This window comes from Megalops cyprinoides, chromosome 16 (genome assembly GCF_013368585.1).
Source record: "Megalops cyprinoides isolate fMegCyp1 chromosome 16, fMegCyp1.pri, whole genome shotgun sequence".
Classification (NCBI taxonomy): Eukaryota; Metazoa; Chordata; class Actinopteri; order Elopiformes; family Megalopidae; genus Megalops; species Megalops cyprinoides.
This window is the reverse complement of record NC_050598.1, coordinates 3,885,191-3,897,774: the sequence shown is the minus strand read 5'-3', so window position 1 is coordinate 3,897,774 and position 12,584 is coordinate 3,885,191. Positions and strand designations below refer to the sequence as shown.

Sequence of the window (12,584 nt, the reverse complement as noted above, 5' to 3'; positions counted from 1 at the left end):
TCCGACGTTAGGTTTCCATGCCGATTGGATGAATCAGTGGAACCATATACCATTGACAGATTGAAACTGGTGTTCCTTTGGAAACTCACTGTAATATGCATGCCATCTTAAGTACAATTTCAAACGATCAGTGGTGCGAGATAAGTATGTCACATTAACCCCTCCAAGTGCACCGCAGTAGACTCAAGAGTTTCTATGACCCATAAGTCTGTGCGAACACCCTGTGCTTTGCACATATTACAATCATGAAATTGTTGCAATGTTGAATAGGTTTTGCACAAAATGTACATGACTGAGTTAAGTGATGTAGCTAGTGAATTTATTTATTTATTTTTTATTTATTTATTATTGTTAATAAATGAAGCTAAATTTCATGATATTTACAGTTCTATAGCTATTCAAGATAATTACCTAGCTATGTGGTTGGCTGATGTGGTTCACAGTTGCTTTCAAGCACAAGAAGTTAAGTGACGAAAACAGGCCATCTACAGCTCTATATTTCCAGTAGTGTAGAATATTTCTAGCAGTGTCAAGTCTGATTTTCAGCAGAGCCTTCTTTCACAAATGAATGATACCGTTGTTTGGCAACAGCCATCTACTTTGTACCTCCTTCTATTCTGTGAGCTAGCATTCATGTTGTCGCAATTGTGGTGGGTGCTGCATAATTGTTTAGGCCATCTAATTGTTTACTACAACTGTAAGTCCTTTTTGAAAGAGTGTATTTCTGTGATTTGAATAGGAAATGATATTGTGTAAGGGAATATCATTGGGTAGGTGGAAGAGTGGACTGTGACAGCCTGATAGCTAGTGACTGATTGATTTTGGACTGCGTTTTGGATCTAATCAGGATGCATACATACACCCTTACCAATTCGAAATGGCATAAGGATGTGCCACAAGCCATTTAACTACCCAAAATTTCACTTTCTGGAGGTGTATTTGGATTCCCTCACTGATTAGGTGATATATAGTATGAAATATAACAGGCTATATCTTATGTAACATATGCCCATTTTTCCATCTGTCCCTAGTTTTCTCCACCGTCGATTTGAAAACCCTCCAATTAACGCTGATCGTAAACGACGACTGCGGCGACTGTCCCTCTGCAGACGCACCACTCCTCCTTCCCTCCCCCCTCGCGAGTGTACGGTCCAGTGGCGAGCGTGGATTGGGAAGCAGCCATCCAGTAAAGAAGGGGTAAAACTTCACTCTACCCTCCCTCTGTGCATTCGCCAGCTGGCGGCGCACAGAAACCTGAGCGCGCACCCGCGGAAAATAGCGGTTGCTCTCTGTGTACCTCGTTTGCTTACAGTCGAGCTGAATTCACAGGGCGGAGGGACGCTAGAACTCAAAAGTGCTTTTTCTCGTTTATAATTCTTTTAAAAGCGCAGGCAAATCCGGGTCAATGTAATGCGAGAAGATGTCTGTCAATGAATCATACGTGGTCCGACCGTTTAAACTGATCTCCTTAATCTGTGTATTTCTTGCCCTGGGTTTGGATGTTGTTGCACTGTTGAGTCCAGCTTGGGTTACAGCGGAGCGCTACTCTTTGTCGCTATGGGAATCCTGCAGGAAAGTCGGCGCGGTCTTGCAATGCTTCACGACTCTCAGATCTGGTAAGCTACAAAGTTTTAACAGCTCAAGCGGTGCAAAACAAGGTAGCTATGTACTATGCAATGTCCAACAGTGATGATATCTTAATGTAACCTCAGACTCACTCATCAGTCTCATGGGTTGTCAGAGAAGTGACTGTCGCCAACTATGAAAAAACTAACGTTAGTTACATTAGTAGCATCTGGCATGGGTTAATCGAAACTGCGCTTTGTGGCTCTCTTTAAAACAAATCTATCTTGAAAGCAGTACAACCGTTTAAACTGCTATATTTGCGCATATTCTATGGGTAACGGCAAAATAAATCGTATAATATTAAGCGAAGGGTAATCCACCGTTAGCCGCTATCTGCGATTACCACGTTTGCTTTTAATCAGGGGTCACATCACAGACTGTGTGACAGATGCAAATCAGCGCATTCTTCCAGGGTTTTGTTATTGTCTTGGTAGGAATAAAGAGCCAGCCATTTGTTGCGCACAATCCCCGCTCCCCACATCTGGAGCGTGCGATGCAGTCTCGTGTTTGCCGCGGTGATTGATTCTTGTTTGCTGTTGGGGGTCTTGTTAAGGGGCGATTAATCCTGAGTGACGTGTCAGGTGGGTGCACTATTGAAACCCCTGTGCATTTTGAGTGCGTGTGTTGCGTCAGCGGAGCCCGCGCTCTCTCTCAGCAGCGGGGTTCGGGGAAGGGTTTGCGCAATGTTTGTGTAGGGGCCAATGACAATATCCATTGTCACTGTTTCGTCATAGTTTTCAAAACAGGAGGGCACGGTATGAACGTTATTGTCAACGCCCCTACAACGCAGCTGAGCATGTTCTGAGTGTTATTCATCGAGAAAAATGTCACGCGTTTTCCCGGTCAGGAATGGTCCGGTGGTAATTCTCCCACCATACTTGGAAATCCGTTTGTTTCTCAGGTGGGAGGGCACGCAGTGTGCTTGTTTTACCAAACTCAGTCGGGGGGTGGGGTGGGGGTGTGTTGTGGGTGCAGAGTCTGCAACACTCCCACACATGTGTTTGTGAGTGTCACTTAAACGGGGGGACAGGGGGACAGGGGCACAGGCAAGTAACCAGTGGGGCCTGAAATTGAATGAGTTTACCATGTAACATTGGCTCCCCTGTGGGAACATCCCCAACTCAACCCCACCCCACCGCACCCCCACTAGAACATAGTGTCCTGCCTGGACAATGACCCCACACTGCTCTCAGCTTGTGTGCTGAGGCATGCAGCAGCAGCAGATGCTGGCCACCTTCATTAACACACTCCAGGGTGCGTGTTAGAGATACTTTAGAAGGGAGCTCCTTTCATCACAGGTGCCAAACGCATCATAAGCTGAGCTGGGCTGGTGAGGGGACATGGCTAACGTTAGATAAGGGGTGTAGCGCTCCTCGGGTCTCTTAGGTCTTTTGTCTTGGTGGTGGTTGTCTAATGAAAGGGAGGTTGTTCAGTCTGACTGACAGCATGCTGAAAGGGACAGACATTACAATACATTACATTGCAGACAGTGCATGTTAGAGAGGAGACTCCACAGGGCTGGGGCAGACACAGAAATATTGTGAGAGAGGACTTCACAGTCCTGGGACAGGCACAGAAATATCGTGAGAGGACTTCACAGGAAGGGGACAGGCACAGAAGTATTCTGAGAGAGGACTTCACAGGGAGGAGACAGGCATAGAAGTATTCTGAGAGAGGACTTCACAGGGCTGGGACAGGCACAGAAATATCCTGAGAGGACTTCACAGGGAGGGGACAGGCACAGAAGCATTCTGAGAGAGAACTTCACAGGGCTGGGACAGATGCAGAAATATTCTGAGAGAGGACTTCACACAGCTGGGGCAGGCACAGAAATATCCTGAGATTCAGGTCAATTTGCACTCAGAGAGCTGCCCGAATTGCCTTTTAAAAAGACCAGAGGATAAATTAGGTTTCTAAAGAATCCCTCTCTCTTGTCTGGGATGGGCAGGGCACTCCTGTCACGCCTCGTTAGGGCCGACATGGGAGAGGACGGGGGTGTGGGGGTCAGGGCAGACGCGGCGCGGACAATGGATTCCGGGGGTTGGAATTGATGAGCTCAGAGAGAGAAGTTTACCATTTCTCAGGGGTGGGTCAGACCGAAAGGGCCAGGAACCTCCTACCATTAGGAAGGGAGATTCTTTTGTGAGGCAGCAGAGGGATGCGATCTTTGATAGAAGACAAGAGGCGTTACCGTGGCAACACACAGGACTGTACAATGCTGGTCGGGCAGCTGAAAAGGGGTCCTGCTTTCAAAACACAAGCCAGAGAGGTGTGCGCAGTCCGCCCACATGAAACCAGTGCATTGTGGGAATTGGTGCACTGTGGCCGAGCTTTTATTCACTCAACCCCAAAAGCATTCCCACAGGCTTCCCTTGGAGGGAGTGTTGGGGGGGGCAGTCTATTAAGGAGCCCGACCGTGACGGACTGTGATGGACCGTGCTCGGAGTTTGTTTGTGTTTCAAATGTTGAACCACACCACAGCGCATTCCCCCTCACCCCCCCGTTTTTCTGGTGGTGATGTCTCCCTGTCTCTGTCCCATCCCACAGACTGGCAGGTGGCTACCCTGGTGCTGCTGCTGGCCGGTGCTGTGGTCACGCTGGTGGCCTTCCTCATCGCCCTCGTCTCCTTCTGCAGCGGGACGCAGCGGAAGCACCACCGCATGGTGGCAGTCTTCCTCTTCACTGCAGGCAAGTCCTCCTCGCCGACCCCACCCATGTCGCGTGCCCAGCCCGCTGCTGATTGGTCTCAGGCCTGTCCGCTTGTCCTCCAGCGCAGCCCAAACAGCACAGCACCCTGTGTCAGAGAACGGATGCTGCGCTAATGTACTGCTAGCGTACTCTACATAAACACAGTGCTACTGAGCACCTGTCAGTCTGGAATACTTTACATGAACACTGTACTGCTGAAGATGTCTGAGTTTAGAATGCTTTACATAAACACCGTACTACTGAACATGTTTTGGTGTGGACGATTACCAATGACTGTACAAAACATTGAAGTTCTACTATGCTACTTCCAGGAAATATTATACCAAAGGCTGTTCCTGGTTCAGGGGAAGGAGGGCAACCTTGTCCCAAAACACTGGTGTTCCACCAGGTTGTGGCTGCTTATCAGTGTTCGTGCTTCTAATGAAATGCGGTGTGCAAGAGATATTTTCCACCAAATCCATACTTGGACTCACCAGATTAAATAAACAAAGCATCACTCTGTGTCCAAGAGGTATTTATGTGCATTGTTGAAGGGGCACCGCAAAATTTGCGAGTGCACATGCCCCAGCCCCCGAAATGACATACGTTCGGCTGGACCCAGAGGCTCCACGGCAGGTCTGTGTTTGCGTGTCTCTCAGACCGCAGTGAGACTTCAGCAGCCCCTCGGGAGTCATTCATCTAAATGAAAAACATGCAAATCCAATTAGCGCGGGCTAATGGTGAACCTTTCCCTGTACTCCACTAGTCAATCTCCGTTCTCACAAGGAGGTATCTGCCGAACAGGTCCTGGGGCTTTTCCTCGTTTCAGTGTGTGCCGGGCAAATGGCCTGCATTAGTTTGACGTCTCTGACATGATTTGACATTTCCTTTAGCTGGAAACTCATTCTTAGCAAACATGATAGAAAAAGCCATGAACGCAGCTTTGTTTGTCCCGAGTCTCCAAAAATGGAAAGCCGAAAAGAGTAGAAACCTGCTGAAAGGCCTCCTGGTGTTTGTAATTATAGCTAAAAGGACCTGTTTTAAAATAGGTGAAAGGTAGTGGCACTGGGATTTCAGCCTCTGTGACCAGGCTGAGGGGTGGCTGTTTCCCTCCGCACACGCTCCATGAACTGCGGTGTTGTTCTCTGTGGCGCCTCTGTGTTCGTGCTCCTTGGTCCGGCAGGAAGGAAATGGGTGGTTCTTCAGCGCACAGTGTTCTCCTCCAGACTCCTTGCGTGTTTGTCTAACATCGTGTCCCGGAGAAGCAGCAGACAGAGTGACTAAACAGAGGCGTTCCTGGGGTGTTTTTTATAAAAACCTGAGGCAAACTTGCACATGCAGACAAGTGCTCTTGGGAGTGAGCTGCAGGGAGAAGCCTGCTGCAGCAGGGCTGTGTGCAACCATCACACCAGGCTATGAAGGTGGTTTGTTTCTGGCTATTTGTCTGTTACATATTTAGGACACCATTTTTTTCATCGTCATGAGGTACACCACACATTCAATTAAGTTGAATTTGATACATTTAATATTGTCTAATCGATGGGGTGGCAGTGTAGCATAGTGGTAAGGAGCATGGTTTGTAACCAAAAGTTTGCTGGTTGGATTCCCTGCTGGGGTACTGCTGCTGTGCCCTTGTCCAAACTGTAAGTCACTCTGGTTAAGAATGTCTGCTATCTGACAATAATGTAAAATAATAATTTTAATTAATGCTGCTTTCTAAATATAAGGAACACATTTACTGTACCATTTGAAATCAATGCTGGTCCTGACATCTTGATTTTAGAGAAGTAGCATTCAGTGCTGAACACTGCTGTAAACTGTGTACTCAATGCAAAACACTTCTGTTAACAGTGCACAATGCCTTAAGTTGCTGGTCGCAGATTATTCAGCGCTGGACAAGGTACTGTTTTTGCTTTCATGGAATGTCCCTCTACCTGCTCCTACCTTATCTCCTCCCAGGAGAAACACAACAGGCACCTCTGGGGAGGGGTTTGGGTGAAGCTGAGCCGCTGAACAGAGACTTCTGCTTTAGAGTCTTGCATTCCCTGTGCTTTATCACACAGACCAGGGCATGAAGCCAAAAGCCAGCCATCACCTGTCCCGCTAGTAGCTCCAGTCTGCCCCATCCATCTGAGGCACAGGAATCGCTCGTCATGTCTGGCTCAGCCAGCTTGCATCCCAAAGGCATAAATGACCGATTAAACCATTTTTACACTGCAGTGTAGTCCTCAGAGATACCCAACAACCACTAGATTTTTACCCTTTCTCAAAAGCATGTTTTCCATGTTTGGTGGGTGAAGTTAAGCCAAATTCATGGCATGTTCTACTAGGCTGTGTGGTTTTCCATAAACGCTTTTTCAAATTGAGGCTTAAAAAATGACATATCAAATTATTTGGTATCATCAAACTAATGTTATTTGCTTGGTACAGTTCAAAATAAAAGCCAGAATGTTCTTTGGTAGCCATAATTTTGGCAACATCCGCATTAAAACAAAAATTAACTAACAGTGTAACTTTCCATTTTCTCAAGCCTGACTGCGTGCCAGCACAAGATGGTTTCCCTGTTCAATTATTTTTGGTTCCATTTGATTTGCTTTCAACCTGAAACGTTCTTTTTTCCTAGACTCCCCCATGTGCCAACCTTGACCTCAACAGCTGTCTTACTGACCAAGAGTAATGATCCATGGCAACACGGGTCATTATGCTAAATTAGTCTGCCTTGGGCTGACTGTTAAATGGTGGCTGAGTTCTGCTCGCTGTGCCCACGGCATAAAGTTGTGCTTTCTCAAGAGATTGACTGCACCATCTTCAAAGAGAAATAGCGTTCACAATATCAACCAGACACCCAGAATGGAACAGCTTATCTGCAACTCTGGTGTGGTATTTCTAGCCAGTTAATATCCACAAAACCCAGTTTGCTGATCATTTTGGAAACAAGCAGGCAGTTGGCCACACATCCCCTTCACACCCACTCTGATTGGTTCAGATTTAGAGCATAGAATTGAGTCTGAAATGTTTAAAAGACTCTGATTGATTCTGAAGGCACTTCTGCCACTGGAAAAGGGCTGGAATTCACTGGAAAGTGGAAAGTGTACTGGTATACTTACAAAGACAGAGCTTTGTGTGGATACATTTATCTTCTTTCTTACACCCCTTACCTTTTTAACACCCAGTTCATCAATGGTTACATTGAAATTATTGTGTATTGCCCATTTTTGGCAAATTTGTGTGTTGTCATGCCTACATCAGTGAACTGTGTAACCAAACATGACCAAACATGTTTAGTTTTTTAGTGCTGTCCTTGGAATGCACTACCATTGTGGGAAACCTTGCCACGATGGCATTAACTGCTGCCAAAGGGCATACAGTTTTAAACTATTATCATACAACATTAATATTACAATGCACAAAGTTCTTCTTTGACTGTTTTCTTCAACCAAGGCAGTACCCAGACAAAAGCAAACCCAGCTGTCTGCCCATCACTTAAAGTCATTCAGAAGGGTGTCAGACAAAATGGAGGACCCACATCACACTCTCCACTGTGCCTTGAGGTGCTTCCCTCAGGCTGCAGATTAAAGGTCTCCTTGAGCTGAGAAGAGCTGCTTTAAGAAGTCTTGTGTCCTCACAGCAGCAATCTAGCTCAAAGCAACTCAGAGAAGCCTTTAGACACTACAGAGGCATGGCATTAACATGGACTTGCTTTTAAATGCACTTTAATGTTTCTGCTGCTCTCACCAGCTGGAAATACCACTACTGTTTACCTGCTCTTATTGTATATATCACTCACTGTATTTATTACTACTCATACATTTAACTCCTGTATATATTTATTGTGTTCAATCTGTTTTAGAATGTCTGCTGTTTTTGTCAGGTATTAATTTCTGAGCTGTTGAAAGCCAAAGCAAAATTTCCAAAATATACTGTCCATTTAAACAACTGGGCTGTAAAGTTGAATCTTGGTTCTTGAATCTTGAATCCTTCCTTGTGGTTGAATGCTTCATTCTGTCTGAAGCTGGTGTCTCCCTTCCCATCCACAGTGGTGCTGCAGGCTTGCGCCCTGGTCCTCTACCCGATCAAGTTCATCGACGGGACCGTCCTGCAGACCTACCACGAGTTCAACTGGGGCTATGGCCTGGCCTGGGGGGCGACTATCTTCATGCTGGGGGGCGGCATCCTCTTCTGCCTCCGGACAGACATATACGAGGACGGTCTGTACTGAGCCGATGCGGTCGGCGGGCGGGGCCTGTTCTCAAAGAGGCTGTCCAACGGGCCGGCGGGAGAGATGAGGCACGGGGAGCAGCTGAATGCAGAGAACTGTTATCGTCTGTACGTCCCCCCAGAAATCCCCCCACATCCCCCCAGACCCATGAGACCATTATGTCCCAGGGCAGAAATACCAGCTCCTGTCTCTGGCCCCTCCATGTAATCAGCCTCACGATTTCCTCTCACGCAGTACAAGACAGAAAAACAAAACACGCATACTCTCTGAATATTTTGTACATTGTTTTTTTCTTATTTGTTTCTCTGGAATTACAGAATGCATTTTTAAAAAAAACAATATGTTTTGAAGTACCACTTCCCTCAGCTATTCAGATTTGATATTCATGAAGCTTTTTTCCACTTTGTTTTGTTTCATAAATGCTCTTTTCCTGAACAAAAAAAGAGTGCATTGGCAGCATTTCAGGGGTAGAATGAAATATGTTCCACACAGTGCATATAAATAGCTGATATTGGTTATATTGGTTTTCTTTGACTTACCATGCATTGGAAGTGAAAATAAAAAGGCGTTGAATGACTTCCAACATGGGGTTTTTGAAGTTATGAAAACTGAGAGAGCAATGTGGATTGTGTATAATTAATCTTCTCTGTAAACATTCATATGTGTATCAAGTATTTTTCAATAGATTCTATTGTGACATAAACTGTGTCCTTTCTGCTTTTTTTCTCCTTGGTCCACACATAATCGTAGTTACCTACATGCACGTAGCTTCAGTTCCCCGACCACAGGGGGACCCTTTATGTGAGAATGCCAAAGACAGTTACAGTACGTTCGTTTCACCCAGACCAAGAGCATGCATCCTAAATCCGTTTAATCATTTCACGAACACAGCTTGAGTTCTGTGTCTGAGTCAAGGGTTTGACTTCTGACTGGTAACAAACATGATACAAAAATCAGTACCAAACAGTATTTTATTTGTAAAGTGAAAGTGTGTGCCAGTTGAACAAGGTTCAGTGGAAGACATTTGAAATGAGTTTTTTCAGGCTATCTAGGTACTGTGAAAGAGCATATATATCAGTAGGACCCCTCGGTACATAGTGGCAGGACCGGGCTGAAATACCTCTCTTCAGCAATGGCAGGAATGTGGGCTGCTGCAGGGGACATGGCCTGTGTATGCACACTGCCCCCCTGGACATCTGTCAGGATATGAAGGGGGTGGGGGGCTTGGAGGGGTAGGCCTCAGACCCAAAAAGAATAACTGCTTCAGAAACAGCGTAATGGCTCCCAGCTCGGGGTACCAGGATGTGCAGCCCTGAGAGCAGAGTCCAGCCCTGGAATGTGAACATTTGGTCTTTTGGGCCGATTTGCTTGTGCAGAGGGGCAGAGACTGCCTCTGCCGTTGCTCTGTGGTTAATCGTCCACCGTGAGAGCCTGCCAAAGTTTTGTTTACATTTGAAGCTGCAAGAATGTTGATGCAAAACACAATCAATCAGTCAGATTTAGTTTTAGTTAGTGTTTTTAACAGGGAGTGGGTCTGAGCTGGGATTTAGCCCAGTCATACAGTACACTGGCTGTAATATCCCTTATCCTCTGTGGACAGCACAGTCTTCTCACTAGGGGGTTCAATGAGGCAGTCTGGTTCCCACTCTACAGGTTTCTGTATTATAAAAGGAATATGCATAGGCCTGGCTCCAGCTCTACAGTGGAAAAAGGCTATAATGAGCCAGCCTGGTTACAGCTGTACAGTGGGAAAGGGGTATTAGAGGGTAATTAACAAACATGTGTAGAGTTGGTAGTACTTCCCTTGTAATAATGAATGCAATAGGGGGGAAAACCATACTTTAATTTCACTTTTTTTCCAAGTAAAAGTGTAATAATTGATCAAAATACATTACATACTTTAATATAGATTTGTAATATTTTAGGTATTACATCTTTCTTGCCATTCAAAGCAAGTGATTCTAGCCTCCATGTCCAGTTTATGTAAGTGGCAACCATGGAGGCACAACATCAAAGGAGTTCTTGGTCATATTGGAGGCTTATTATAGAGACAATAGTAAGAACAGCAGAAGTGATACTAGATAGATACATTAATATAGCAAGTCTGGATTTTTTTTATCACCTGTACATTTTTGAATGTATCAAGTTCACTGTTTGTCATACTGCACATTAGCAGCTGAGAAAAAAAAGAGCTGATTGTGTGCTAAGTAGTAGTACTATTTTCACTTAAAAGGCAAGCCAGTTGCCATGTTCCCAAACTATTTTTAATCTATTTCAAAACATCTATCTCCCTTGAGTGTTCACTGTGTGTTGATATTGAAGAGAGAGGAATGTATAGCTTCAGATGCCATTTCAAACAGTCACATGGTTCCAATTCAACAGCTGCGAAAGATTCTAATGAATTAGTCTGGAATGAGACAAGAAAAACAATGCTGGCATATGTAACCCGGGGGGGGGGGGTTACATAATACACTGCGCACCAGTAAAATTCATGTTCTGCTCAACAGAAGCCTTCAGGAACTCAGAGGGAAAAACAATACATTTAACACCCCCTCCCAGCCAGGAAGTAATGCTTACATAACGTGACTGTGATGTTACTGCACTGATATCACACTGCCAGAATGGTAATGTTGCGCAAGCAGTCATTGTGCTTGTAGGAACAATACGTGGGGCTGTCCAGTACAGCCTCGGGTTTGACAGCTGATTGGCTCCCTGGTGACTGGAACATCCTGATGATTTCCAGGTGTGAAAAAGGTCACTCCATGTCCACCTACCATGCCCTGGCCTGACTGCTCTCCAGGTGAGCACTCATCGTGATGGAAAGTGACATCAGCTGGGCCTCCAGCAGCTCAGAAAACTGTTTTCATTACAGGGACAAATGCATTTCAACAGAGGGGCAGATCAAACCTGCCTTACTGAGTTTAGACAATCGTGATGGACCAAATCAGCCTTACTAAACAATCTTACTGGACTAAAAAAGCTTGACTGCAGCTAAACTGTCTTATTTCAAGTTTTGACAACTTACCAGAATTAGGCGGGTGTCCTAACCGAGTCCTAGAGTACGCATCATGTAGGGCTCAAATTATTAATAAGCTTTCGTTTCAGTCAGACTGCATGGGCCACGGTACTTTAAGACAAAATGTTCCAATACACACGTGTGCTCATGTCAAACAGGAAAATGACAAGACTTTGCTGCTAGAGACACTCCCTGTTGTGTTTTATTATCTTTGGATGTTGTCTTGTTTAATGAACGCAGGGGGTCACATCAGTTACTTGATGACAACACAGAAGGTGACAAATTAAAAGAAAACTCATCAAAAGAATGTGTCACAGTGTGGAGTACCTCAATGGGAAATTCTGAGATATGGAAAAAACTTTAATTTGTTGTTTTGTTCATTTTATAGACTACAGAGCAAAATATGCATAATATTTCAATCATGAATATTATAAATTGTCATAGAATTTTTTTACTATAATGATATTTTTGCCACTGTTGCCTTAACCTACTGCTTGGCATTACACTTAAAATGACACTTTTAACTTGAGTTTATTTTGACAGTGTAATATGACAGTTTCACAGTTTACAGGACCTCTAGCTGGTTATGTAAATAATATTCAATTCAATTTGTATCAAACATAAATTGAATTTAAAAATGTGTTCATAAATGTGATCCTGGGCTGATGAAGATGAAGAGAGGGCCGTCGTGCCACATTAAGCAGAAAAATAGCTGGAATAACTTGGAAGATGAGCTGTGGCAACAGCAAGAGGGTTCATTTAAACTGTCTGCAAACAGCTCCCGCTATAAACAATGGAGATTTGATTAAGTGGCAAGAGTTGGAGAGTTTGACAGAAATAGTGGGTTACTTTGTGTGTCCTGGAGTTATGGTAAGGCCATTATAGCCTTATAGGGTAGTGTCAGTGACCACTGGGCTGCACCATATGGCTCTGGTATGTCTCCTGAGCCCTATGGTGGTGACAACAACAACTTTCTAATACAGGTTGTATATGTACAGACCAGATAGCCAGCTCAGTACATGTCACAGAGAAATT

At 44.9% G+C, this 12,584-nt stretch overlaps 1 protein-coding gene across 1 annotated transcript; it reads left to right on the top strand.

The window, feature by feature from the left end:
- The first annotated feature begins 1,178 nt into the window (after positions 1-1,178).
- LOC118791072 (transmembrane protein 47-like) lies at positions 1,179-8,541 on the top strand. The gene is made up of 3 exons (XM_036548320.1): positions 1,179-1,616; positions 4,174-4,314; positions 8,352-8,541. The coding sequence occupies exons 1-3, from the start codon at positions 1,421-1,423 to the stop codon at positions 8,531-8,533; spliced, it is 519 nt and encodes a 172-aa protein (XP_036404213.1). The 5' UTR covers positions 1,179-1,420; the 3' UTR covers positions 8,534-8,541.
- Positions 8,542-12,584: the final 4,043 nt, after the last annotated feature.

What these genes read in the sequence shown, in the direction of transcription:
- LOC118791072 (XM_036548320.1), top strand. Translation starts at nt 1,421, where the DNA reads ATGTCTGTCAATGAATCATACGTGGTCCGACCGTTTAAACTGATCTCC. An exon ending in CTTCACGACTCTCAGATCTG is followed by an intron (nt 1,617 to 4,173) that starts GTAAGCTACAAA and finishes CCCATCCCACAG; the next exon opens with ACTGGCAGGTGGCTACCCTG. An exon ending in AGTCTTCCTCTTCACTGCAG is followed by an intron (nt 4,315 to 8,351) that starts GCAAGTCCTCCT and finishes TCCCATCCACAG; the next exon opens with TGGTGCTGCAGGCTTGCGCC.